At 43.1% G+C, this 24,152-nt stretch overlaps 1 protein-coding gene across 2 annotated transcripts in view; it reads right to left on the bottom strand.

The window, feature by feature from the left end:
* Positions 1 to 492: 492 nt before the first annotated feature.
* Positions 493 to 24,152, bottom strand: part of LOC102448256 (sodium- and chloride-dependent GABA transporter 3) — a 275,725-nt gene continuing 252,065 nt past the window's right edge. For both annotated transcript variants that reach the window (XM_075939327.2, XM_075939326.2), the window contains exons 12-15: positions 17,359 to 17,461; positions 16,525 to 16,625; positions 12,840 to 13,010; positions 493 to 5,824 (exon numbers count right to left, since the gene is read on the bottom strand). In XM_075939327.2, the coding sequence (XP_075795442.1) occupies positions 5,672 to 5,824; positions 12,840 to 13,010; positions 16,525 to 16,625; positions 17,359 to 17,461 (528 nt within the window). In that variant the 3' untranslated portion in view covers positions 493 to 5,671. The remainder of the gene's footprint in view (positions 5,825 to 12,839; positions 13,011 to 16,524; positions 16,626 to 17,358; positions 17,462 to 24,152) is intronic.

Genomic DNA, 24,152 nt, shown 5'->3' with positions numbered 1-24,152 from the left:
ATGTTCCCACTAAATTCTAGTCCTGTCAGACCCTTTTGAGCTTTGCTGAACCAAACCATATGATTCAGGTAATCCTCTGATCAGGTGGGTCATTACCCAATCCAACTTTCTCACTCTGACACTTGCCAGTGGCAAGTGCATGAATATAGGTGCATAAATCATATCGACTGCTGAGAATGGGAAGCAGATCATCTATCAGCACTTAAATCAGCATGACATGCAACATTATCAGCTTGTGCTAAATGATGATCTCCATCAGAATGTAGTATCATGCCAAAGGAAATGTTCTTGGGCTATAGACAATCCTGGCTGGAGTAGACAGGATGATTGAATGGATAGGGCACAAGACTCTCAGACCCTGGACTAAGCCACAGATTTTCTTTTTGACTTTGGGCAAGTCACGCAACCAAAACAGGGATACCTCAAAGATATCAGTGAAGGCCACATAAATACCCAGTGAGCAATGTTGACATAAACCAAGGACACCAGATACAGTTTTGCCCATTTTCTTTAATTTTAAAACATGAGTAAGGAGTCAAAACTTTGTGATCTTTGAATACCAAATAAATTGCAAATGTGAGCATAACAGAACATATACCTTGGTGGTTGTTCAGTGTCTGGGTTTTGTTTTTTTCTCCATACTGTGAATACGTCAGAAAAGGGCAATATTGCTTCTACTGCATACAAAAAGTCATTGTGGTGATGATAGAGTTCCTTTTTTCGTCTTATTTTGTTTTTTAAAAAGTTCACAAATACTAGTAGGAAATTTGCTCCGCACCTCTCCAAAAAAACCCCAAATAACAACAAAAACCCAACCCCACAAATCTTAAAAAACAAATCAGTAAAATGTTAAGTGGGTCAGGTATTACAGGCATACATTTACAAACACATAAATTAGTAACACTGTATAATGCTTTAGACCATGCCGAACCATATGTATGTGTATAAAGCTATTGGTAAAATGGTTCATAGCAGCAGAGTAGGAAGCATGTTCCATAGTACCTGTAAAGATATTTGGATGAGTATGATGGTCCAAAGTGGATTAACAAGCTAAAATGCATGACTCACTTTGTCAACAGCAAAGAAATGTGCTTTGATTTAAATGGCTACCCTAAATTGCCTGGAATTATCATCCTGTTCTGGTGCAGAGAGTTGGCTTTCCTACAAATTGGCACATTTCAGTGGGCCACTCTTGCAAACACGAGAAGCTTTGACTCCCATGAGTAGTTCTATTGGGTCTCATTATGTGAGTTAATGACTCTTCGCAGAATTGCAGTGTCTCGATTCCCTTCACCACTCACTAGGAAATGGGTAGAGTAAACAGGATAATTTGGAGAGACTAGATACAAAAAAACGCCTTCCTCAACAAGGTGACCCACACACATTGCAAGTTGTTCTTGATAGGCTAGTTGTCTGGTCCCTTCAGAAAGGGAACACAAATGAGGACCAGAGATGGATGCTGGCCAGGATGTGTTTCTTGGGACCTGCTAGTGCTTCAAAGAGTTACTGATTTCTCACCTTGGGATGGAGATACTTCCAACATTTTGATATATACTTGATTCAGAACTCAGTATTTTCTACAGTTATCTGTAGCTGCAAATTCTGATGGCATTTCTCTTCAGTAAATACCACAGTTAAGGTTTTAAAAAGTAACTAGTAATATTGGGTATCTCCATTTTTGTATGCTCCTCAGGGGAATCTGATTTTCACTAGATGCTCAGCACTCTCTGAAAGTCAGGCCTCTTTAAGCAGTCTCTTGTTAAGAACCCAAAAATTAAGGCTTCCAAAGTCACCAGTCACATGAAAACATGTGGACTACAGTTTTAGATTAATAAAAGAATAATTTTCTCCTCTAGTCCCAGGCCTTCTCAAAAAGGGCCATTACATTATAGAAATTGATTTGAGGAAATGACTGTACTGAATATCTTACAGAAGCTATGCAAATTATCTTAAGACCACATTAAATTGTCAAATCTCTACGTACAGTTAAGATATACTAGAAACTATGGGTATAATTCACCCTTGTGCAGTGGGCCAGCAAGAGATACCACTCTAGTCCCAGTTAAGCTTTCCCCTAACAATACATTGGCTATGTCTAGATTGCAGGTTTTTTTCAGAAGCAGCTTTTCTGGAAGAGATCTTCTGGAAAAACTTCTTCTGAGAGTGTCCACCCTTCCAAAGTGCATCGAAAAAGCAATCTGCCTTTTCAAAAGATAGCACTGCACTGAATGGACGCTACCTTGCATTTCAGCTGTGGTTACTGTGGATGGAATGGCCACCAGGGCACCTGTGCTTTTTCCTCTTTCCTCTTCTTTAGAAAGAACTCCATCTTCCCCGTCCACACACACTTTTCGGACAAAGGCTTCTTCCTCATAGAATGAGGATTACCAATGTCAGAAAAGCCCCTCTGTTCTTTCAATTTTTTTTCAGAAGACCATGATTGCACTGTGGACATAATTGAAGTTTTTTCAGGAAAATGGCCCTTTTACTGAAAAAACTCTGCACTGCATCTACATTGGCAAGATCTTGCGCAAGAACTCTTTTGTGGAACAGTTCTTGTGCAAAAACTCTTCCAGAAAAGAGCGTCTACACTGGCATGTGCGTTTGCGCAAGAGATGTGCTTTTCCGCAAGAGCATCCATGCCAGTGTAGATGCTCTCTTGCACAAGAAAGCTCTGATGGCCATTTTAACCTTAGGGCTTTCTTGCGCAAGAAATTCATGTTGCCTGTCTACACTGGCCGCTTGCGCAAGAACAGTTATGCAAGGAGGCTTATTCCTGAGCGGGAGCATCAGAGTTCTTGCGTAAGAAGCACTGATTCCTTACATTAGAATATCAGTGTACTTGCACAAGAACTCGTGACCAGTGTAGACAGGCAGCAAATTTTTGCACAAAAGCAGTTGCTTTTGCGAAAGATCGCACTAATGTAGACATAGCCCTGTAGTGTAGATATACGCATTGGCTGTGTCTAGACTGGCCAGTTTTTCTGGAAAATCAGCCACTTTTCTGGAAAAACTTGCCAGCTATCTACACTGGCCACTTGAATTCCCGCAAAAGCACTGACTTCCTACTGTAAGAAATCAGTGCTTTTTGCGGAAATACTATGCTGCTCCTGTTCAGGCAAAAGTTCCTATGCTGCTCCTGTTCAGGCAAAAGTGTAGACAGCTGATATTTGTTTTCCGCAAAAAAGCCCCGATCGCGAAAATGGTGATCGGGGCTTTTTTGCGCAAAAGCGTGTCTAGATTGGCCACGGCGCTTTTCCGCAAAAAGTGGTTTTGCGGAAAAGCGTCCGTGCCAATCTAGATGCGCTTTTCCGAAAATGCTTTTAACGGAAAACTTTTCCGTTAAAAGCATTTGTGGAAAATCATGCCAGTCTAGACGTAGCCATTGTGTTGGGCTTCCCAGCATGGGTGAATTTCAACTCTTCTGAACAGAGGGCACTGTGACATTGTTCCAATATTGTTATGCTGTTGCTTGCACATTAGCTGATCAGATGAGCCTTTGTGAGACAGCAAACTCACCAATGTCTCACCCAGCCACTGAGTCAGAGGTATTCTGTCAGCCTCAGAGAAGAGGGAAAAAATTATCCAGTAGTAGTGTTTGGAATAGTGTGTGTGTGAGAGAGAGAAAGCAAGATAGTCTAGCGGTTTAATCTTGGAACTGTTATTTGGAAACCCCTAGGCTATGTCTACACTGCAGACTTCTTGCAGAAAAACTGTTTTGCACAAGAGTTCTTGTGCAAAAGGTATTCCACAAGAGCACAACTACACTGCCATGTGCTTTTGTGCAAGAGATGTGCTTTTGCACAAGAGCATCCATAGCAGCGTGTACGCTCTCTTGTGCAAGAAAGCTCTGATGGCCATTTTAGCCATAGGGGTTTCTTGCGCAAGAAAATCATGTTGCCTGTCTATACTGCCTTCTTGTGGAAGAGCTCTTGGCACAAGAGGACTTATTCCTTGTAGGGAGAGGAACAACTCTTCTGGAAGAAGCCCTGTTTTCCAACGCTGTACTATAAATTTACTTTCACAAGAATGCACGTGCAGTGTAGACACCCGGCAAGGTTTTGTGCAAGAACAGCTGTTCTTATGAAAAAAGCCTGCAGTGTAGACATAGCCTTATGGTCTAATCATTCGACCAGTTAGTGACATCCACTGAAGTCAATTAGGGTTGCTCAAGCAACTGATAGAATAACCAAGCTCCTGATTTCAAAACCCAGTTCCTACTTTTTTTGTAGCATTGGGGATGCCCTGTCTCATTTTCCCCATCTTCAAAAGCTGTCCCGTATAACTTACCACACAGGGCTGCTGTACAGGTACAGTCAACTGCTACTGGCTCCTTTCCCAAGCAAACTCTCATTTTGTCTTCACTGGTAGTTTGACTCCAGTAAGAGGGGCAAAATGCCTGCCTAGCTCAGTAATATTTCAAAAATGTTTTGAAGATTAAAAGAGTCATGTAAGTGCTAGCTATAGTCATTATATCATTCTGGATTTCATTTCAGGGGGGATATCTATGAAATAAGTTCTATCTCTTTATCTAAGGAAATTGTCATAGGAACTCCCTTTCTGTTTAACAAAACAAACATTTCAACTCAGGAAATAGGAAAAGCACAACCACATGCAAGGAATTTTAGCTAGTCAGAGACAACATGGAATAGCTTCAAATGTTCCAAGAAGTAGAGAGATCAGATACCAATGACTTCACAATGACAAAATTCCGAGGTTTAAAAAAACATAGCCTCTAGAATCTTCATGAAAATAGCCACCACATTTCTATGTATAACTGTTCTGAGAAGCTCAGGCACAGAGGAGACATCTACCAGGTGGTATATCCTGAGGCCCCAGAAAGAGTACTCACCCTGCAAATAGTGCTTTGCTAAGGACAAGGCCTAAGCCTACAGCCCTAACTCTGACACAAGGTCTGAACGGTTCAGGCCTAGAGTTTGATTCCCAAACAGCAGGAGCCAAGTCCCTTAGGGTATGTCTACACTGGCCCCCTAGTTCGAACTAGGGTGGCTAATGGAGGCATTCGAACTTGCAAATGAAGCCCGGGATTTAAATATCCCGGGCTTCATTTGCATGTTCCCGGGCGGGCGCCATTTTTAAATCCCCTTAGTTTGAACTGACTGCCCGCGGCTATACGCGGCAGTCAGAAGTTAATCCGAACTAAATCCTTAGTTTGGATTAACTGTTACACTTCATCTCAGCTTCATATATAAAGATGACAGAGCTGAATTACTAGTACTCCAAAACTCCCTCCAATATAAACAAAAGGACATTGTGACCCTCTTTATATACATACATTAGTAACTGAAATGGTCTGAAATGCTTACAGATTAGAATAGATACATGTATACAACACTACGCCTTCCAAAAAATCCAAGTAGAAAAGTTTTACAGCACATTATACAGGTCCTTCTAAAATCTATAAAACATTTACTGAAATCACCATATTACAAGTCATCATTATCATACAATACTATACTAGTTATTTTTCTTTTATAGAATTGTTACTTATAATAATTAAAAATCATTTAAACACTTATACAATGTTCACTTTAAAATTAACTGGTTAATAAATTTTGTGCAAAACAAGCAGCCTCTATAATTAAGTGAAGTATTTTTATTTATTTAATTTATTTATTTATACAAAAAATAAAACAAAATGATAGTTCGTTCAGAAATGTGTCTCCTTTTCCGTGATGGCTGAAATGTTGCCATCGCCTTTCAGTTTTGCATCACAATCATTTACTGTAGCAGCATATGCCCCTGCTCCGAGCTTTCCCCTCATCTTGAGATCTGGGCAAGGTATGACCAACTTCCTGAATTTCTGAAACATTGGAGAAAAAGGAAGATATTATCGCTCTCTCTCTTTCACAAACACACATAGCCAGAATCATCCTCATCTCTTCATCACAGGAATGTCTGCAGGTCCATTTCATTCCACTGGACTCCTTTGGTGTACTGAGCAACACATCAAAAGGCTCCCTTCACAGCATTCCAACCCAACCCAATCTAGCAAACCCTGCCCCCGAAACTTGATCAAACACTTAATTTCACATAGAATGCTATTCATTCCTTTGCAGAGAATGAGCATGAAGGCTAAGGTGCCACTTATGCAAGTGAATTTGAGGAGCTCTAGCAAGACATAGTGGCTGCGTCTAGACTGGCAAGTTTTTTGGCAAAAGTGGCCGCTTTTGTGGAAAAACTTGCCAGCCGTCTACACTGGCCACTTGAATTTGCTCAAGAACATTGACGATCTAATGTAAGATTGTCAGTGTTCTTGCGCAAACACTATGATGCTCCCGCTGAGGGATCAGCCCTCTTGCACAAATGCTTTTGTGCAAGAGGGTCAGTGTAGACAGGTAAAAACTGTTTAGCACAAAAAAGCCCGATGGCGACCGTGCCAATCTAGATGCTCTTTTCCGCAAATGCTTTTAACGGAAAAACTTTTCCATTAAAAGCATTTGCGGAAAATCATGCCAGTCTAGACGCAGCCAGTGAGAAAAGCAGAGCAGATATGCAAGAACATTTCACAGAGGGTCTGAATATTGAACTGAAGTGTTTACATAAAAATATCCCTCCTTTAAGAGATAGGGTTCACAAATCAGTTACAATTAAATTTCAGCTTGCTTGAGCATTGGGACAAAAGTGGACCTGTCAGACATTGACAGCAGAGGAATGCTCTGCCTATTGAAGTTCCCTCCAAGTGAATTAGCTTCTGCAACCAGGAGAATTCCAATCTGCTTTGCTGAATATATAATATAGAGTATATAAAGTATACTTTGAGGAAAAGCATGACAATTTCTGCTATTGAAGAGCATGATGATATATCAATTTCCATTTCTAGTCCAGATAATCCATTTGTTTCCAGGGTGGGCCAAATCAGTGGATTTCATTACTCAAAGAAAGGTCTTTTTTCACATTGGCATGGATACATTTTGCTATTTTTCATGCTAAGGTCCACAGAACTGTTACACTGAAATTTTATTAGTCTTCAAATATGAACATCTGAGATAAGACGGATTATATATAACGCTCCTCCATCTTCCCGATGGCATTCAGCTGCCAAAAAACAGAAGAAATGACATTGGCTAAGACTGGAAGACCAACACAGATTTCAGTAAATATTCAGTGAACTGAATTTTCTACTAGTAGATCTCAGGACAGGAGACACAAATATTTTCCCAGGAGATTGTCAGTGCTCCCAAGGACCAGACTTTGATGCTTAAGAAAAGAAGAAAATGTCCTGAATTTACTTAGGAAATAAATGTATGATAGTTATGCAGACTAGCTGTCTGAAATAAATTGAATTGGGAAGATCCCCTTTAAAAAAGTAAAAATCTGATTCTCTGCATTCAGCATGTTTGAGAAGGCAGAATATACAGCTGAAGTTGAATCTTTACCAATGGATGAGATGGAGCGTGATACGCAGATTTATAATATAGAAATCATATGAATCCTGAAAATTTGAAGCATGCTTCGAACATGAATTCCAAGAATTGCATTTTTGTTTCTGTAACACCATTTGTTATTTACTTGTTCTTATAACATAATCCCTGGTGCCTGGTTCCCTGATTATGTGCCCACACTGCAGGGAACATAAGACTGGCCATACTGGGTCAGACCAAAGGTCCATTTAGCCCAGTATCCTGTTTTCTGAAAGTGGCCAATGCCAAGTGTTGCAGAGGGAAAGAACTGAACAAGTAATCACCAAGGGTGTGTCTAAACTACGCCCCTCTGCCGACGGAGGGATGTAGATTAGACACATCACTATTGCAAATGAAGCAGGGATTTAAATATAGGCAGTCCCCGGGTTACGTCAGTCCGACTTAAGTCGGACCCCTAGTTACGAAAGGGGGGGGGAAGGCGCAGCTAGTGCGGGGTGCCTCCCCCACTGTCGCCGCCTCTGGCGGCACGGGGGGCGCTTCCCCCCAGCAGACCAGGGAGACGCGGAGCGGCTTTTCTCGCCATGGAGGACGCAGGCGGCGGGACCGTGGTGTGTCTCGGCGGTCTCACCGCCCGCGTCCTCCGCGGCAAGAAAAGCCGCTCCGCGTCTCCCTGGTCTGCTGGGGAGGGCACAGCTAGTGCGCCCGCCCCCCCAGCAGACCAGGCTTTTCTCGCCGACGCCTTGGGTAGAGCAGCTGGGGGGCTGCCAGGTTGGTCCCACAGCGCCGAGGTGCGGCGCTACTGGACCAACCCAGCAGCACCCCAGCTGCTCTGCCCCAGGCGTCCCCAAGTCAGCCGCTGCTGAAACTGACCAGCGGCTGACTACAGGAAGCCCGAGGCAGAGCTGCTCTGCCCCGGGCTTCCTGGAATCAGCCACTGATCAGTTTCAGCAGCGGCTGACTTGGGGACGCCTGGAGTAGAGCAGCTGGGGTGCTGCCGGGTTGGTCCTGCCGCGCCAAGGGTCGGCGCTACCAGACCAACCCAGCAGCACTCCAGCTGCTCTGTTCCAGGTGTGTCCGATTCAGCCGCTGCTGGTCAGTTTCAACAGCGGCTGAATCTGGACACCAGTTCTGACTTACATACAAATTCAACTTAAGAACAAACCTACGGTCCCTATCTTGTACGTAACCCGGGGACTGCCTGTATCCCGCATTTTATTTGAATAGAAATGGCCACCACGTTTTGCTGCTGCAGCACTTTGCTGGCAAAAAGCAGCAGTCTAGATGGGGACCAGTCGACAAGGAAAGCCTTTTCCGACCAATCTCTTATGCCTTGTGCAACAAGGTTTACAGGATCAGTTGGAAAAGGCTTTCCTTGTCGACCAATCCTTGTCTAGACTGCCGCTTTTTGCCGGCAAAGTGCCACATTGGCAAAAAGCATTGGCCATTTCTATTCAAATGAAGCGCGGGATATTTAAATCTCTGCTTCATTTGCAATAGCGATGTACCTAATCTACATCCTTCTGTCTGCAGAGGGGTGCAGTTTAGACACACCCCAAGTGATTCATCCCCTGTGCCCATTCCCAGCCTCTGACAAACAGAGACCAGGGACACCATTCCTAGCTATCCTGGCTAATAACCATTGATGGACCTAACCTCCATGAACTTACTAACTCTTGTTTAACCCTGTTAAAGTCCTGGTCTTCACAACATCCTCTGGCAAGGAGTTCCACTGATTGATTGTGCATTGTGTGAAGAAATATTTCTTTTTGTTGGTTTTAAACTTGCTACTTATTAATTTCATTTGGTGATCCCTTATAACTTGTGTTATGGGAACAAGTAAATCATTTTTCCTTATTTGCTTTCTCCATGCCAGTCATAATTTTATAGACTCTATCATATCCCCCCCTTAGTCGTCTTTTTTCTAAGCTAAAAATTCCCAGTCTTATTAACCTCGCCTCATATGGCAGCTATTCAAACCCCTAATTATTTTTGATGCCCTTTTCTGAACTTTTTCCAATGCCAAGATATCTTTTTTGAGATGAGGCGACCACATCTGCATGCAGTACTCAAGATGGCTTTGTATAGTGGCAATAAACATTTTGTCTTATTCTCAGTCCCTTTTTTAATTATTCCTAATATTGTTTGCTTTTTTGACTGCCGCTGCAGTGGATATTGTCAGAAAACTATTCACAATGATGCCAAGAGCTCCCTTGTGAGTGGCACCAACTGATTTAGTGCCCATCATTTTGTACAGGCAGTCCCCGAGTTACGCGGATCCGACTTATGTCGGATCTGCAGTTACGAACGGGGATTTTCTCGCCCCGGAGGACTGGAGCGGCGGTACACTTGGTCCCGCCGCCCGCCTCCTCCGGGGCGAGAAAAGCTGCTCCCCGTCTCCCTGGTCTGCTGGGGGAGCCAGCAGACCAGGGAGATGCGGAGCAAAGCGGCGGAGGACCCGGGGCCGGACCTGCGGCGCTAATCTGGAAGTGCCGCGGGTCCGGCCCGGGTCCTCCGCCGCTTTGCTCAGCGTCTCCCTGGTCTGCAGACCAGGGAGACGCTGAGCAAAGCGGCGGAGGACCCGGGGCCGGACCTGCGGCGCTTCCAGCTGATCACTAGCTGCCCCCCCACCCCAGCAGACCAGGGAGATGTGGAGCAAAGCCCGGGGCCTGTGGTAGAGCAGGTGAGGCACTGCCGGTTGGTCCCACAGCACCGCTCCTTGGTGCTACTGGACCAACCCGGCAGCACCCCAGCTGCTCTGCCCCAGGAGTCCTGAATCAGGACTCCTGGGGCAGAGCAGCTGGGGTGCTGCCGGGTTGGTCCAGTAGCGCCGAGGAGCGGCCGCGCTACTGGACCAACCCAGCAGCACCCGAGCAGCTCTGCCCCAGGTGTCCCCAAGTCAGCCGCTGCTGAAACTGACCAGCGGCTGACTACAGGAAGCCCGAGGCAGAGTTGCTCTGCCCCGGGCTTCCTGGAATCAGCTGCTGATCAGTTTCAGCAGCAGCTGACTTGGGGATGCCTGGGGTTCTTAAGTTGAATCTGTATGTAAGTCGGAACTGGTGTCCAGATTCAGCTGCTGTTGAAACTGATCAGTTTCAGCAGTGGCTGAATCTGGATGCCAGTTCCGACTTACATACAGATTCAACTTAAGAACAAATCTACAGTCCCTATCTTGTACGTAACCCGGGGACTGCCTGTATATATAGTTGGGATTATGTTTTCCAATGTGCATTACTTTGCATTTATCAGTATTAAAATTAATCTGCCATTTTGTGGCCCAGTCATCTAATTTTGTGAGATTCTTTCGAAGCTCCTCACAGTCTGCTTTGTTCTTAGCTATCTCGAGCAGTTTAGTTTAGGAACAGGTTTTAATCCTCTGTGATAGCCAGTGGGCCCTTACACTATGGTCTCTGGCTAATCTTTCTAGAGGCCTACTGCTCAGTTGGCCTAAGACCTATAAGGAATAGCCGGCCTAGCTAAAGCCTTGATTTCAGTGGGAAAACAGGATGAGCATAAAAAGCAACCCTCCCTGTTTACCCTAAAGTAGAGAGCCAAAGAAGAAGAATATTAGGTAGGGAGGCATATCTAAACTCTCATATCATGTGTGTCAAACACCCATGCAAGGCCAAAGCCCTGGAAGGGGCCTCAGAGTTTGGGCCATTCTCTGGAGAGAGAGACAACTGCCCTCTCAAGGCCAACCATGAATTGCTGCCAAGGAACTCAAAATAGCACCCCTCCCCTCTTCACGAGCCCAACTTGCAGATCTATCAAAGGTATACTTTAAAGAATTGCTTGCTGCATATCTCGTTTTGTTTTGTTTTGTTTTTTTGCTCCATCCCCCTCGACAAGCACCTATGGACTACACCTATCACCTATCGGGAAGGCACCGTAACTACTCCTATGCATCCTGATTGGAATGTAGCTATCTTGCACTTCTTGGGAGGAGGGGTGGGGAGAAATCCTTGTGTTTAGCAATTGTGTTAACCTGAGCCGTGGGCAGAGTTATGATGTCATCTTTTAGATTTTTTTCTCTTATTGGCTTATGATACCTTCTGCTAGAACCTATCCAGGGCTCGGGCACGCCTCCCCGTTGTTCCACTCCGCCCATCAGCTCCCTTTCTAGTGTCTTGTAATCATTTACTTGGCAGTGTTCACTGAGCCCAAGTGGCAAGGTGGCAATCCGCCAGCGCTGTGTGTAATAAACCTTCCTGCTTGAATCTACATGGTGTCTACGGTTTTGGTTTCTAACATTAGTATCATCTGCAATTTTTGCCACCTCACTGTTTATCCCTTTCTCCAGCTCACTTATGAATATGTTGGATAGGACTGGTCTCAGTACAGACCGTTGCAGGACATCACTAGTCATCTCTCTCCAGTCTGAAAACTTTATTCCTAACCAGTTATTAATAGATGGGAGCAGGGAAACAGGCATCAAGGATTATCCCTAGCATGAGGGCAAGAGGCCACCTAGCAGTCTAGGCTGTGAGGGAACTTCCGTGCCCAAAGACACTAGAGACACTACATAGTGGGAAGCAGGAAACACAGGGGCTATGTCTACACTGGCATGATTTTCCGAAAATGCTTAAAACGGAACAGTTTTCTGTTATAAGTATTTCCGGAAAAAGAGCGTCTACATTGGCAGGATGCTTTTCCGGAAAAGCCCTTTTTCCAGAAAAGCATCTGTGGCCAATGTAGACGCGCTTTTCCGGAAAAAAGCCCCGATAGCCATTTTTGCGATCGGGGCTTTTTTCCGGAAAAGACCACTGGGCTGTCTACACTGGCCCTTTTCCGGAACAGTTTTCCGGAAAAAGGACTTTTGCCCGAGCAGGAGCAGCATAGTTTTTCCGGAAAAGCAGCTGATTTCTTACAGTAGATCGTCAGTGCTTTTCTGGAAATTCAAGGGGCCAGTATAGACAGCTCACAGCTTATTCCGGAAAAGCGGCTGATTTTCTGGAATAAGTGGCCCAGTGTAGACACAGCCAGACTGTTCCTTTTGTTACTGGATTTTCTTGGCCATAATTTTCCCCAGAACTTTGCAAGGGCACCCGACACTGCAAATGCTACACAGACAGAGGCAGAGATGGCAGACCATCTCCCTAAAACCAAAAGCAGCCATAGGCTGGGGATTAGATAGACATGTTATTGAATTTTTAATATAAAAATGTGAAATAAAGTTTAGGCTTTCCCTTAGACAAGCTCTGAAGCAAGGAGGGCTCAATGAGTCACCAACTGCTGCAGGGGGAGAGAAAGTCAGAGGAAACATTAGAGGATAGGGCATAACCCTGCAGCCAGTGACAGCCTCCAGCTTGCAAACAAATGGACATACCACTGTGATGGCTCCGTGGACCACTGCATGAAAAAGAATGCTCTTTCTTTGTCTGAAGTGTGCTTAGTCATCGGACGAGAACAGTTACACACTCCTGCATACATGGATGTCAATCCAAAAATACCTCTCACCTCTAGAATGTTTCCCTCTGTCTTCCACAACTTAATGCAGACCCATAAAGGAATACAGAGCATGGATGAGAGGGCCATCATCCAGCCTATGCCATAGCCCCAGTCTGGGTATGTATACACATTGTTGTATTTCAAAGGCTTATATTTCACCAGGAAAAAGATGAAGATTCCCTGAAATAAGGTAAGAAATACATGAATTATATTTGACGCCACACTGTCTGTTAAACGGGGAAAACATTAAATCACTGCACAGGCAGGCCACTCTCACACAGGAATCTGAAATAATGTAAAACTTTGAAGTCAGAGAGAGAGACATCAATATCCTTTTTTTTGTCCATCTCAAAGAATTAACATCACAGTTCATTCCACAGAAACAAGCCATCTATCAAATGTAAATCCTTTCATTTGACAATAAAACTTGAACTCTGATGGCAAAGCATAACTGCGCAGCTTTATGTACAGAATTACAGAAACACAGGGTTGGAAGAGACCTCAAGAGGTTCAACCCCTTACCCAAAGCAGGACCAACCCCAACTAAATCATCCCAGCCAGGGCTTTGTCAAGCTGGGACTTAAAAACCTCTAGGGATGGAGATTCCACCAGCTGCCTAGGGAACCCATTCCAGTGCTTCACCACTCTCCCAGTAAAATAGCTTTTCATAATATCCAGCCTAAATCTCCCCCAACTTGTGGCCATTGCTCCTTGTTCTGCCATCTGGCACTATTGAGAACAGATTCTCTCCTCCTCTTTGGAACCTCCCTTCACATAGTTGAAGGCTGCTATCAAATCTCCCCTCACTCTTCTTTTCTGTAGACTAAGGCTATGTCTACACTACAGAGTTTTTGTGGAAAAATAGCCATTTTTCTGCAAACATTTGTGGAGCGTACACACCTCAAATGCATTTTTGCACAAGTAAATTGAAAGATCAGAGGGGTTTTTGCAGTTAGTAATTCTCAAGAATGCCTTTTTGTGCAAGAGCTCTTGCACAAAAAGGAGCATGTGAACAGGGAAGAGTGTTGTTTTGAGCAAGAAGAGGGAAGAGGAAAAAGCACAGGTGCCCTGGTGGCCATTCCGTCCATAGCAATCACTGTTTACATGTGAGAGAACACCCAGGCAGTCTGGACGCTCTCTTTCGTAAAAGCGTATCACTTTTTCAATGTGCTTTTGCAGTGTGGATACTCTCTTGTGCAAGAAGTTTTTGCGGAAGATCTCCGCTGACAAAAGCTTCTTGCGCAAAAAGTCTGAGATCTAGACATGGCCTAAATAAGCCCAAATCCCTCAGCCTCTCCTCATAAGTTATGTTCTCCAGACCTCCCCCCTATCATTTTTGTTGCCCTCCATTGGACTTTCTCCAATGCATCCACATCCCACCTGTTATGGGGCGCCCAGAATTGGACGCAATACTGCAGATGTGGCCTCACTACTGTCTAATAAAGGGGAATAATCACTTCTCTAAATCTGATGGAAATGCTTCTCCTAATGCACCCTAATATGTTGTTAGCCTTCTTGGCTACAAGAGCACACTGTTGACATTATTAACTATTATCCAGCTTCTCAGCCACTGTAATCTGCCAAACTGCTGCTTAGCCTGTCAATCCCCAGCCTCTAACAATGCTTGGGATTCTTCTGTCCCAAGTGCAGGACTTGTATTTGTCCTTGTTGAACCTCATCACATTTATTTTGGTTCAATTCTCCAGTTTGTCTAAGTCACTCTGGATACCTTCCAATGTATCTACCTTTCCCCCAAGTCATCTGTAAACTTGCTGAGGGTGCAATCCATCCCCTTGTCCAGACCATTAATAAAGATATTGAACAAAACCAACCCTAGAACTGACCCTTAGGGCACTCCGCTTGATACCAACCACCAACCAAACATTGAGCCATTGATCAGTACACATTGAGCCAGACAATCTAGCCAGCTTTCTATCCCCTTTACAATCCATTTATCCAAACCATGCTTCCTTAACTTGCTGGAAAAAATACTGTGGAAGACAGTATCAAAAGCTTTGCAAAAATCAAAGTATATCATGTCCAGCACCTTCTCCAATTTTGGGTATGGCAAACCAGGTGTGATAGGAGAAATGAGCAAAATAGTTACAAATCTGTCACTATTAGAAATAAGGGCAACATTATTGGTTTTGAGATAGTCTCTACATTTGCACCTACAATATTGCATGTGGAATCTTTTGAATGTGCAAAAGCTTATATTTGTGTGCACAAATCTCAGATGTGTAACTAAGGAATTTGCATTATGGAATGGTATAGAATAAATACATCCAGCAAAAGAAGCACCTGTAGTGTTTTTCAGATGTAGTTCTCAAAGCACTTTACAAAGGCTTTGTCTACTTTTCATCGCTAAAACTTTTGTTGCTCAAGGGTGAGAAAAAAACAGTCTCTTCCTGAACAATTAAAATTTTTACCAACAAAAAGCAAAGGTGTGGACAGTGCTTTGGTAGTGGGAGCCAAGTGGGAAAACACAATTGCTGGAGTTAACAGAAGTTCTTGTCATGGAGTCTGGTAAGAAAAGCATCAAAGAGTATGAATCTTTCAAGTAAACAGCTAAAGTTTTGTATGCTCTCCTCTCAAGTTTTCTAGCAGGAATTAGAACAGGTTGACATGTGCTAGGCAGAGCTAAGGTACAGGAATGGAGCAGAGCCAAGTAATATTTCACCTGTGATGGAATCACAGGTCTCCAGTACTGCTTTTTCCTGTTACGGAAAGCACTAGAAAAGGCCTGCACAACTCGGAAAGCAGCGAGGGCCATATTACTCCAAAGAAAACAGCTGTGGGCTGCAAGTAAGGATGCTCTCCCAAAAAATACCAAACACGTGGGCTAAAAATTTTTGTCAAGCTGCCACATCACGCCAGCATCCTGGCGTCTGCTGGCATCCTGCTCTCTGGCTTGCACCCTTCCTCCCTGCACCGGAGCTGCAGGCAGGCAGCCCAGCAGTGAGAATCGCCACACTTCCCCCTCCCCGGTGGCGCTCCGCTCCTCCTCCCGGCCGGCGGATCAGATGGGGCTGTGCTGTCCGTAGTCGGCACGGGCCGCACAGTGAGCCCCTGCGGGCCACACCTTGGGCCGTATGTTATGCAGGCGTACACGAGAGCTATAAGCATAGGGCAAATTAAGTTAACATTAATTCTTACCAAATCTACTGTAAGCTTCTTCAAATAAAATACATGCCACATACCACAATGATTATTTCTTATTTCTGTAAGGGTGCATCTACAAAGCAGCATCTACATAGCAATTTCATTATTTCAAAATAATGTTGAAATAACAGACAGATTATTCCGACTTCTGTAAACCTCATTCCATGAAGAATAAAGCCTTTTCCAAAATTGCTATTTCGAAATAGCTGTAGTGTGGATGTTCCACTGCTGCTATTTCAAAATAGCTCCTCCCCAGGGCCATTCAAACTAATTACTCCCCAGTGCCTCCTGGGGCTCTAAATAGAGGTAGCACACCCACATTAGGGAAGCCTGCCTTGGACTAATTGTAAGGCTTCCCTGTGTAGATGTGCTATTTCGAAAAAAGCTATTTCGGAGTGTTTCTTCCACAATAGCTTATTTCAAAATAAGCGTGCAGAGTAGACATACCCTAATTTATTAGCCTCAAACATCTGGAAAAAAATCTGCAGAAAACCTATGTATTCCAGACCAAATAATTCAGATCAATACTTACAGCACAAATACCAGGAGTTAGGACCATCCAACACCATTTAATTAATGGCTGTGGTCTGTATCCGATCATATCTTCGATGTTATCATAAAAACGATTGCTGCCTGCCAAGGAAAAAAGACAAACCAAAAGTGACTATAGAATGTATTGGTGAGTGATTGTAAAGACTAGGATTATTTAGCTTGGAAATGAGAAGAATTAGAAGGAATGTGTCTATGATGAGGCCTTTCCCAGGTAGACATGCAATACATTCAGTGTGCTTCCTGAAAAATGAGACACCAAAGATGGAAAGGAAGTGAAGTGCCAGAGATATGCATCTGCACACTGGAAAGCAGGAACCAATCAGCTGCCAGATGTTAATGGACTCTGCTCAATATCAATATGAGTAGGGCTCCATTAAGGCATAGGTGCTGCAGCCTCATGCCTAGCACCCCTGGTCCTGGGGTTGTGTGTTTTCATAATTTCTACTTTAATTGTCCAAAAGTAAGCTTCTAGCTTTTATTGCCATAAAGAAAAGCTTAAAAAGGTGGCTTACGACTATCCAAAGCAACCACATCTACCTGAGTCTGGAGACAGCAGGAAACAAGAGCTGGGCCCCTCCTTCTGCCTCTCTGCCAGGAAGTAAGGTGGACCCCTGTGACCACTCATGGAACCCAGAGGGAAAGAAAGCCCTGCTCTTTGGCAGGGAAAGGTTCCCTTCTGCCCCTGGAGACAGACCCACGATACAAGGGCCTATGTACTACTATAACACTTTGAATCTCATCCCAAAATCAAGGCAATGAATAAGTTAATGATTTCCATAAACATACAATAATGTAGCAGTCTTTAGTAACTCACCATAAACCCAGCCTATGCAGATGCATTCAAATATCGCCACAAAAAGAAGGCACATTCCACTGGCCGCATAGGAATCAAACAGCTGGAAAACGTACATTCCACCCTTAAAACAAAGACAGAAAAAGGAAAACAAAATAGACTGCAGAGGTTTGGTGGGCTATTTCACAGCACAAATATGATCTGAATTGTGCAGTCCTTCTTATTCAGTAAGGAAGTATGATCATTTGTCAGTGATTTGTTATTGGGAAAACTCTTTCCTCCTTTCCCATGGCCTGTTAAATATGGCACATTTGCATTAAGATAATAAATGTCGGGGGGGGGAGGAGGGAATGGAGACAAGAAGTACATCTATGAGAATTATATGTGGAGTTGTAGCTGAACTTAGGAGAAAGGAGCACAACATTTGATTCGTTTCTGAATGGTTCTTCCAATTCCATCCTATTTTCAACTTTGTCATTACAGTACCAAGATTTAAATGTCTGAAAATGCTTATGATCTCCTAAGACCTGAACATAAATATGCAGATATCTTCAAATGTCTGTTACAATAGTATGTAAAAAGCATCAGCTAAATGCTGAGGAAACTCGCAGAACAAAAATTAACTATTAGAATTACTCCGATGGAACAAGGTTTCATAAAATCAGGTGCACCCACTTTCACAACGTTTGCTTTTAGCTCAAGGTCTTTTGTGTGCTTTGCTCATTGTATCATGAGGTCTTTATCATGTAACAAAGAAAAATTAATTATCGTTGACTTCCCGATAGGCTTTTGTTTAATTTCTTGCCTTGTCAAATAAAAAGCTGTTTTTCTAATGGTTTTTAAATAGGGCTCCCTAAATAAACTGGCCATTCCAAAAATAGAGTGTGATTCTGGACAAATAAAGTCCTAGTTCAGCAAAAATTTCATTTGGCATCTACAAAGCACAAACCAATAGAAGTCAGTTTTTTCCAGGGTTTTTGTGGTAGGCACACACTGCTTAATTTGCGCCAGGGCTTGCCAGGGTTGAACTCCAGCACCTCCAGGCCTGGCAGTACATAGCCCCTGCAACTCTGGGTTTGCCACATCAGTTATGAAAGTTAAAAAAAAAAAAGTTTGAGCCCTGGCACCTAATTGCTTGAAACCTGGCACCTCTTTCATTACAAATTAAACATTGCATGCAAGCCATGCATAATATGCCTTTAAGTGCTCCTCCCTGATTAGCTGAAGGATGGAGTACAACTGTGTCAACCTAACATGGCATAACGAAGAAAAAATGACTAGCCCCCCTGTAATTTTTCCATCTCTGAAATGGTCATATTGTGCTCTGTGATCCCTGACAACTGAGCTATTCTTCCTCACCCTCTCAGAACAAAGTCTTGTTTGTTTTTTGTAAGCTTCTCTCTCTAGTACTACTGGGAGACTATTTTTGAGAAATATATTTTTGCTGGAAAATACATTTTTGAGGCTCTGAAATGATTTGTGAATTTGGGCTGAATTCAGCGAAGTGGAAACATTTAATTTTGGCCAGGCTAAAATGTTTTGGGTTTATTTTTTTGTTTTAAAATACCATTCCATTTTGAAATTTTCCAATTAAATATACACACCCAGGGAAGACACTCAAAATAACTAAACTGATGCAAAAAACTTGAATAAGAAAATTGCATTGAATAAAGCTTCCATCCATTCAAAATGAATTTTGGGAAAGAGATTAATTTCCACACAAAAATTAAAATTTTCCACTAAAATTAAAAATCAATTTCTGTTTGAAACAATTTATTTTCCAGTTTGGCTCCTATTCATTCAGCACTACTTGGTACCTTACAAGGTTTTGCTAGCTACTGAAGTTGTTCAGAGACTGTAGTGCCTGTCTAATTCTCTAGCCAACTTCACAAGAAGATAAACTATGAATTCTAATTAAGAAGCATTAAAAAAGACTGGTCATGTCCATGCAGAATACTTCATTTATCAACTTATTTATTTATTATACAGTAAAAGGTAATGAAGACTTACAGCAATGCAAGATCCCAGTATGAGTGAATCCTGGGATTTCTCCATCTCTGTTTTAGTTTTGACTAGAATTTCAGTGCCTCAAAAACAAAACATGTGCATCTTATTCTCCTTTTTGTGGTAGGGCTTAGAATACATGGAAAGCAACTAAACAAACTAGTTCAAATGAAAACCCTAATGTTTAGAGGACAGAAAATTCTAGTGCAAGCCCAAGAATTACTTTATCTAGGAAATAAATTGCACCTAAGGATTCCAGATGAAGACTGTAAAACTTATTAACTCTCTTGGCTTTTGCAATTGTCAAGTTGCCTGGCGTGTCTCAAAAGCCCATCTGTTAAGAAGCAGGCCAAACCTAAATAGGTTGTGAGTTCTTACAATTAGATTTCATCAACCAAATAATGTGTGAATTCCTAAAGCATTGTAAGAGCCTTAACAAGGAGACACAGAGGCTGTGTCTAGACTGGCAAGTTTTTCCGCAAAAGCAGCCGCTTTTCCGGAAAAACTTGCCAGCTGTCTACACTGGTCGCTTGAATTTCCGCAAGAACACTGATGATCTCATGTAAGAAATCAGGGCTTCTTGCGGAAATACTATGCTGCTCCCGTTTGGGCAAAAGTCCTTTTGCACAAAAGGGCCAGTGTAGACAGCTCAGATTTGTTTTGCGCAAAAAAGCCCCAATCGCGAAAATGGCAAATTACGGAAAACTTTTCTGTTAAAAGCATTTGCTGAAAATCATGCCAGCCTAGATGTAGTCAGGCTGTCTCTACACTGCAGGGAAAAGTCGGAAAAAATACACAAATTGCGAATTGCAATTTGTGTATCTTTTTCCGCTTTTCTTCTGAAATAGGCTTTTCCAAAATTTGACATATCTACACGGGGCCAAATGTCGGAAAAAACCATCTTTTAGAACATCACTTCTTCCTTGTAGAATGAAGTTTACAGGGATGTTGAAAAAAATGCATCTGCTTTTTCGTTTTTTTTTTTTTCCCGAAAAGCAGACACGTTCCTTGGACATGGTAGAGCTTTTCCGGGATATGGTATCTCATAAAAGCTTTGCAGTGTAGACAGAGTCATAGATAAGAGTACTCCACTCTATCTTGTCACTTAGTCAAGCTTGCCTCTGTGATAGATGGTCCCTCTACACGAAATATCACAATAACATTCAGATTATTTCCAGTCCCAAAGTTCTGGTTATTTATTCAGATCAATTGCATCCTAGATATTACACCAAAGACAATCCTATAATAAATTAACTAAAGACTTATTAACTAAGAAAAGAAAATAAGAGTTAACCGCAAGTTTAAAAGCAGGTAAACATACATACAGGCTACATCTACACTGCGAGTTTTCTCAGCAAAAATATGCTAATGAGGGACTCATTTGCATGAATCACAATCTCATTTGCATATTTTCTGCCGATCCGCTTTTGCGCTGGGGTTTTTGCGCAAAAACAAGCAGTGTGGACTTCTTCTTTTTGCACAAAAAAACCCCTTTTTCCGCAAGATTGGTACACCTCCTTTTTTGGGGCATAAGGATCTTGTGGGAAAAGGGTTTTTTTGTGCAAAAAGAAAACATCCACACTACTTGTTTTTGCACAAAAACCCCAGCGCAAAAACGGATTGGAAGAAAATATGCAAATGAGATCATGACTCATGCAAATGAGTCCCTCATTAGCATATTTTTTGCTGAGAAAACTCGTAGGCTACATGGGGAGAGGAATAACTCTTGCACAGGAAGCCCTCTCTTCTGATGCTTTACTGTAAATTTACTTGCACAAGAACATGTGTGCAGTGTAGACGCTCCACAAGTTTTTGCACAAGAACAGCCATTCTTGTGCAAAAAGCCTGAAGTATAGATATAGACGTAGTGTAGACATAGCCATACAAATTATTTACAATCTCAGCATACATCTACACAGCAGTATTGTTTTGGAATAACTGACGTTATTCTGAAATAACAAAGAGAGTGTCTACACTACAAGCCTTTATTTCAAAATAATATTGAGCTGAAGGACTTCTTACTCTGTCTGATGGTAACCCTCATTTCATGAGGAGTAAGGGAAGTCAAAACAAGAGTGTTCTTCCTTCGCCTTCCTGCTATCTAGACAGCACTAAAGCCGAGTTAAGCTATTTCGACTTACCATACGCAATTAACATAGCTGCGTAGCTTAATTTGACTTTACCCCTGCTGTGTAGACATATCCTTAGATTTCCAAAGGTGATAGAAGGTGCTGTAATATGCAAGCTCCGTATGTCCTTTAAAACTAACTCTGGCTAAGCAGCTGGGCATAGAATCATAGAACCATAGAACTGGAAGAGACCTCAGAAGGTCATCAAGTCCAGACCCCTGGTCTAGGCAGGACCAATTCCAACTAAATCAACCCGGCCAGGGCTTTGTCAAGCCGAGACTTAAACACCTCTAGGGATGGAGACTCCACTACTTCGCTAGGTAACCCATTCCAGTGCTTCACCACCCATTCCAGTGCTTCACCCTCCTAGTGAAATAGTTTTTCCTAATATCCAACCTGGACCTCTCCCATCACAGCTTGAAACCATTGCTCCTTGTTCTGCGATCTGTCACTACTGAGAACAGCCTCTCTCAATCCTCTTTGGAACCTCCCTTCAGGAAGTTGAAGGCTGCTATCAAATCCCCCCTCACTCTTCGCTTCTGCAGACTAAACAGACCCAAGTCCCTCAGCCTCTCCTCATAAGTCATATGCTCCAGCCCCCTAATCATTTTGGTTGCCCTCCGCTGGACCCTCTCCAATGCGTCCACATCCTTTTTGTAGTGGGGAGCCCAGAACTGGACACAATACTCCAGATGTGGCCTCACCAAAGCCGAATAAAGGGGAATAATGACATCTGTGGATCTGCTGGCAATGCTCCTAATATGCCATTAGCCTTCTTGGCTACACGGGCACACTGTTGACTCATATCCAGCTTCTCATCCACTGTAACCCCTAAGTCCTCTTCTGCAGAACTACTACTTAACCGGTTGTAACTATGCTTGGGATTCTTCCGTCCCAAGTGCAGGACTCTGCACTTGTCCTTGTTGAACCTCATCAGATTTCTTGTGGCCCAATCCTCCAATTTGTTTAAGTCACTCTGGACCCTATCTCTGCCCTTAAGCATATCTACCTCTCCCCCCAGCTTAGTGTCATCTGCAAACTTGCTGAGGGTGCAATCCATCCCCTCATCCAGGTCATTAATATATTGAACAAAACCGGTCCTAGAACCGAACCTTGGGGCACTCCGCTAGAAACCGACCGCCATCCTGACATTGAGCCGTTGATCACAACCCTTCTAGCCATCTTTCTATTCATTTTACCGTCCATTTATCCAATCCACATTCCCTTAACTTGCTGGCAAGAATATTGTGGGAGACCATATCAAAAGCTTTGCTAAAGTCAAGGTATATAACATCCACTGACTTTCCCATGGCATCTCTTGCTTACACTTAGAAATTTTGCTCTCTCAAAATCCAAGCAGCATGTTGGGGATTTTTATTCTCTTCCACTAGAGCTCCAGCTGATAGAGCATCCACACGCATGTCTTCTCTTCATAGGTACTCTGGAAGAGTATTAAATAAACTCTTTGTTCTTTGAGGTTTCAGAATGACTCATTTGACTTCAGCATTTTACATGAGTTAATGTATCTTTCCTGTTTGGTGAGTTACACCATTACGGGAGAAAATCAACCAGGAGTCTGGTGGCATTTTAAAGACTAACAAATTTTTTAGCATATAATACCCTAATACTCTAATAAATGTATTAATCATTGAAGTGTCACTGGACTCCTTGTTTTTGCTGAAACAGATTACCACAGCTACCTCTCTGAAACTATTACAGCAGTTGACAAAGCAAACACTGAGGCCAGATCTACAAATTTCCATTGCCATAAGATTGTGAAAAATCCACACCTCTGAGTGAGGCAGTTACAGCAACTTAGCTCCCAGTATAGACAGTACAGGAGGCCCCCGACTTGCGATGCAATTCATGGGAAGAGTCGCAAGTCAGGGGGGTCGTAACTTGAGCCCTCATTTACAATTGGCGCTGTGCACCGTCGTAAATGCGGGCCGAGGATGTAAGTCGGTGGTTTTCTGCCCCGTCAGCACTTACAAAAATGGTTGTAAGTGCCGGGGGTTGGAACTTGGGCAGTCTCATGTCAGGGGCCTCCTGTACTATGTTACCAGGAGGGCTTCTCCTGTCAACCCAGGGTATGTCTACACTACCCTCCTAGTTCGAACTAGGAGGGTAATGTAGGCATACCGCACTTGCAAATGAAGCCCGGGATTTGAATTTCCCGGGCTTCATTTGCATAAGCGGGGAGCCGCCATTTTTAAAACCCCGCTGGTTCAAACCCCGTGCAGAGCGGCTACACGGGGCACGAACTAGGTAGTTCGAACTAGGCTTCCTAGTTCGAACTACTGTTACTCCTCATTTCACGAGTTCGAACTAGGAGGGTAGTGTAGACATACCCACAGCTACTACCTCTCACAGAGGTGGATTTATTATGCCAATGGCAGAAGCTACAAAGGCCCAGATTTTGAAAGAATATTCTTTTAGGCTTCTAACATAGAGTTGGATCTTCAGGAGGCTTGAATTCAAGACCCAGTCCTTTTGAGTTAGAAGAAACTGCAACACATCCAAGTTGTCAGACAAAGTGGGTTTCCTGTCCTATCAAGAACACCATTACAATCAAGTTCTCAGAATCCTCTGAAATGTCCAGCTTTCTGGACAGTTTCTAGATTTGAGCAGGAAATCCATAAGTTCTGTTCATCAGTCAGCCTCTAAAAGGCAAAACCTCTCAGG

Source organism: Pelodiscus sinensis, chromosome 11, assembly GCF_052426305.1.
Source record: "Pelodiscus sinensis isolate ZL-2025 chromosome 11, ASM5242630v1, whole genome shotgun sequence".
NCBI classification, from domain to species: domain Eukaryota; kingdom Metazoa; phylum Chordata; order Testudines; family Trionychidae; genus Pelodiscus; species Pelodiscus sinensis.
Note: the sequence above shows the minus strand (reverse complement) of the source record. Positions and strands in the feature narration are given on the sequence as shown.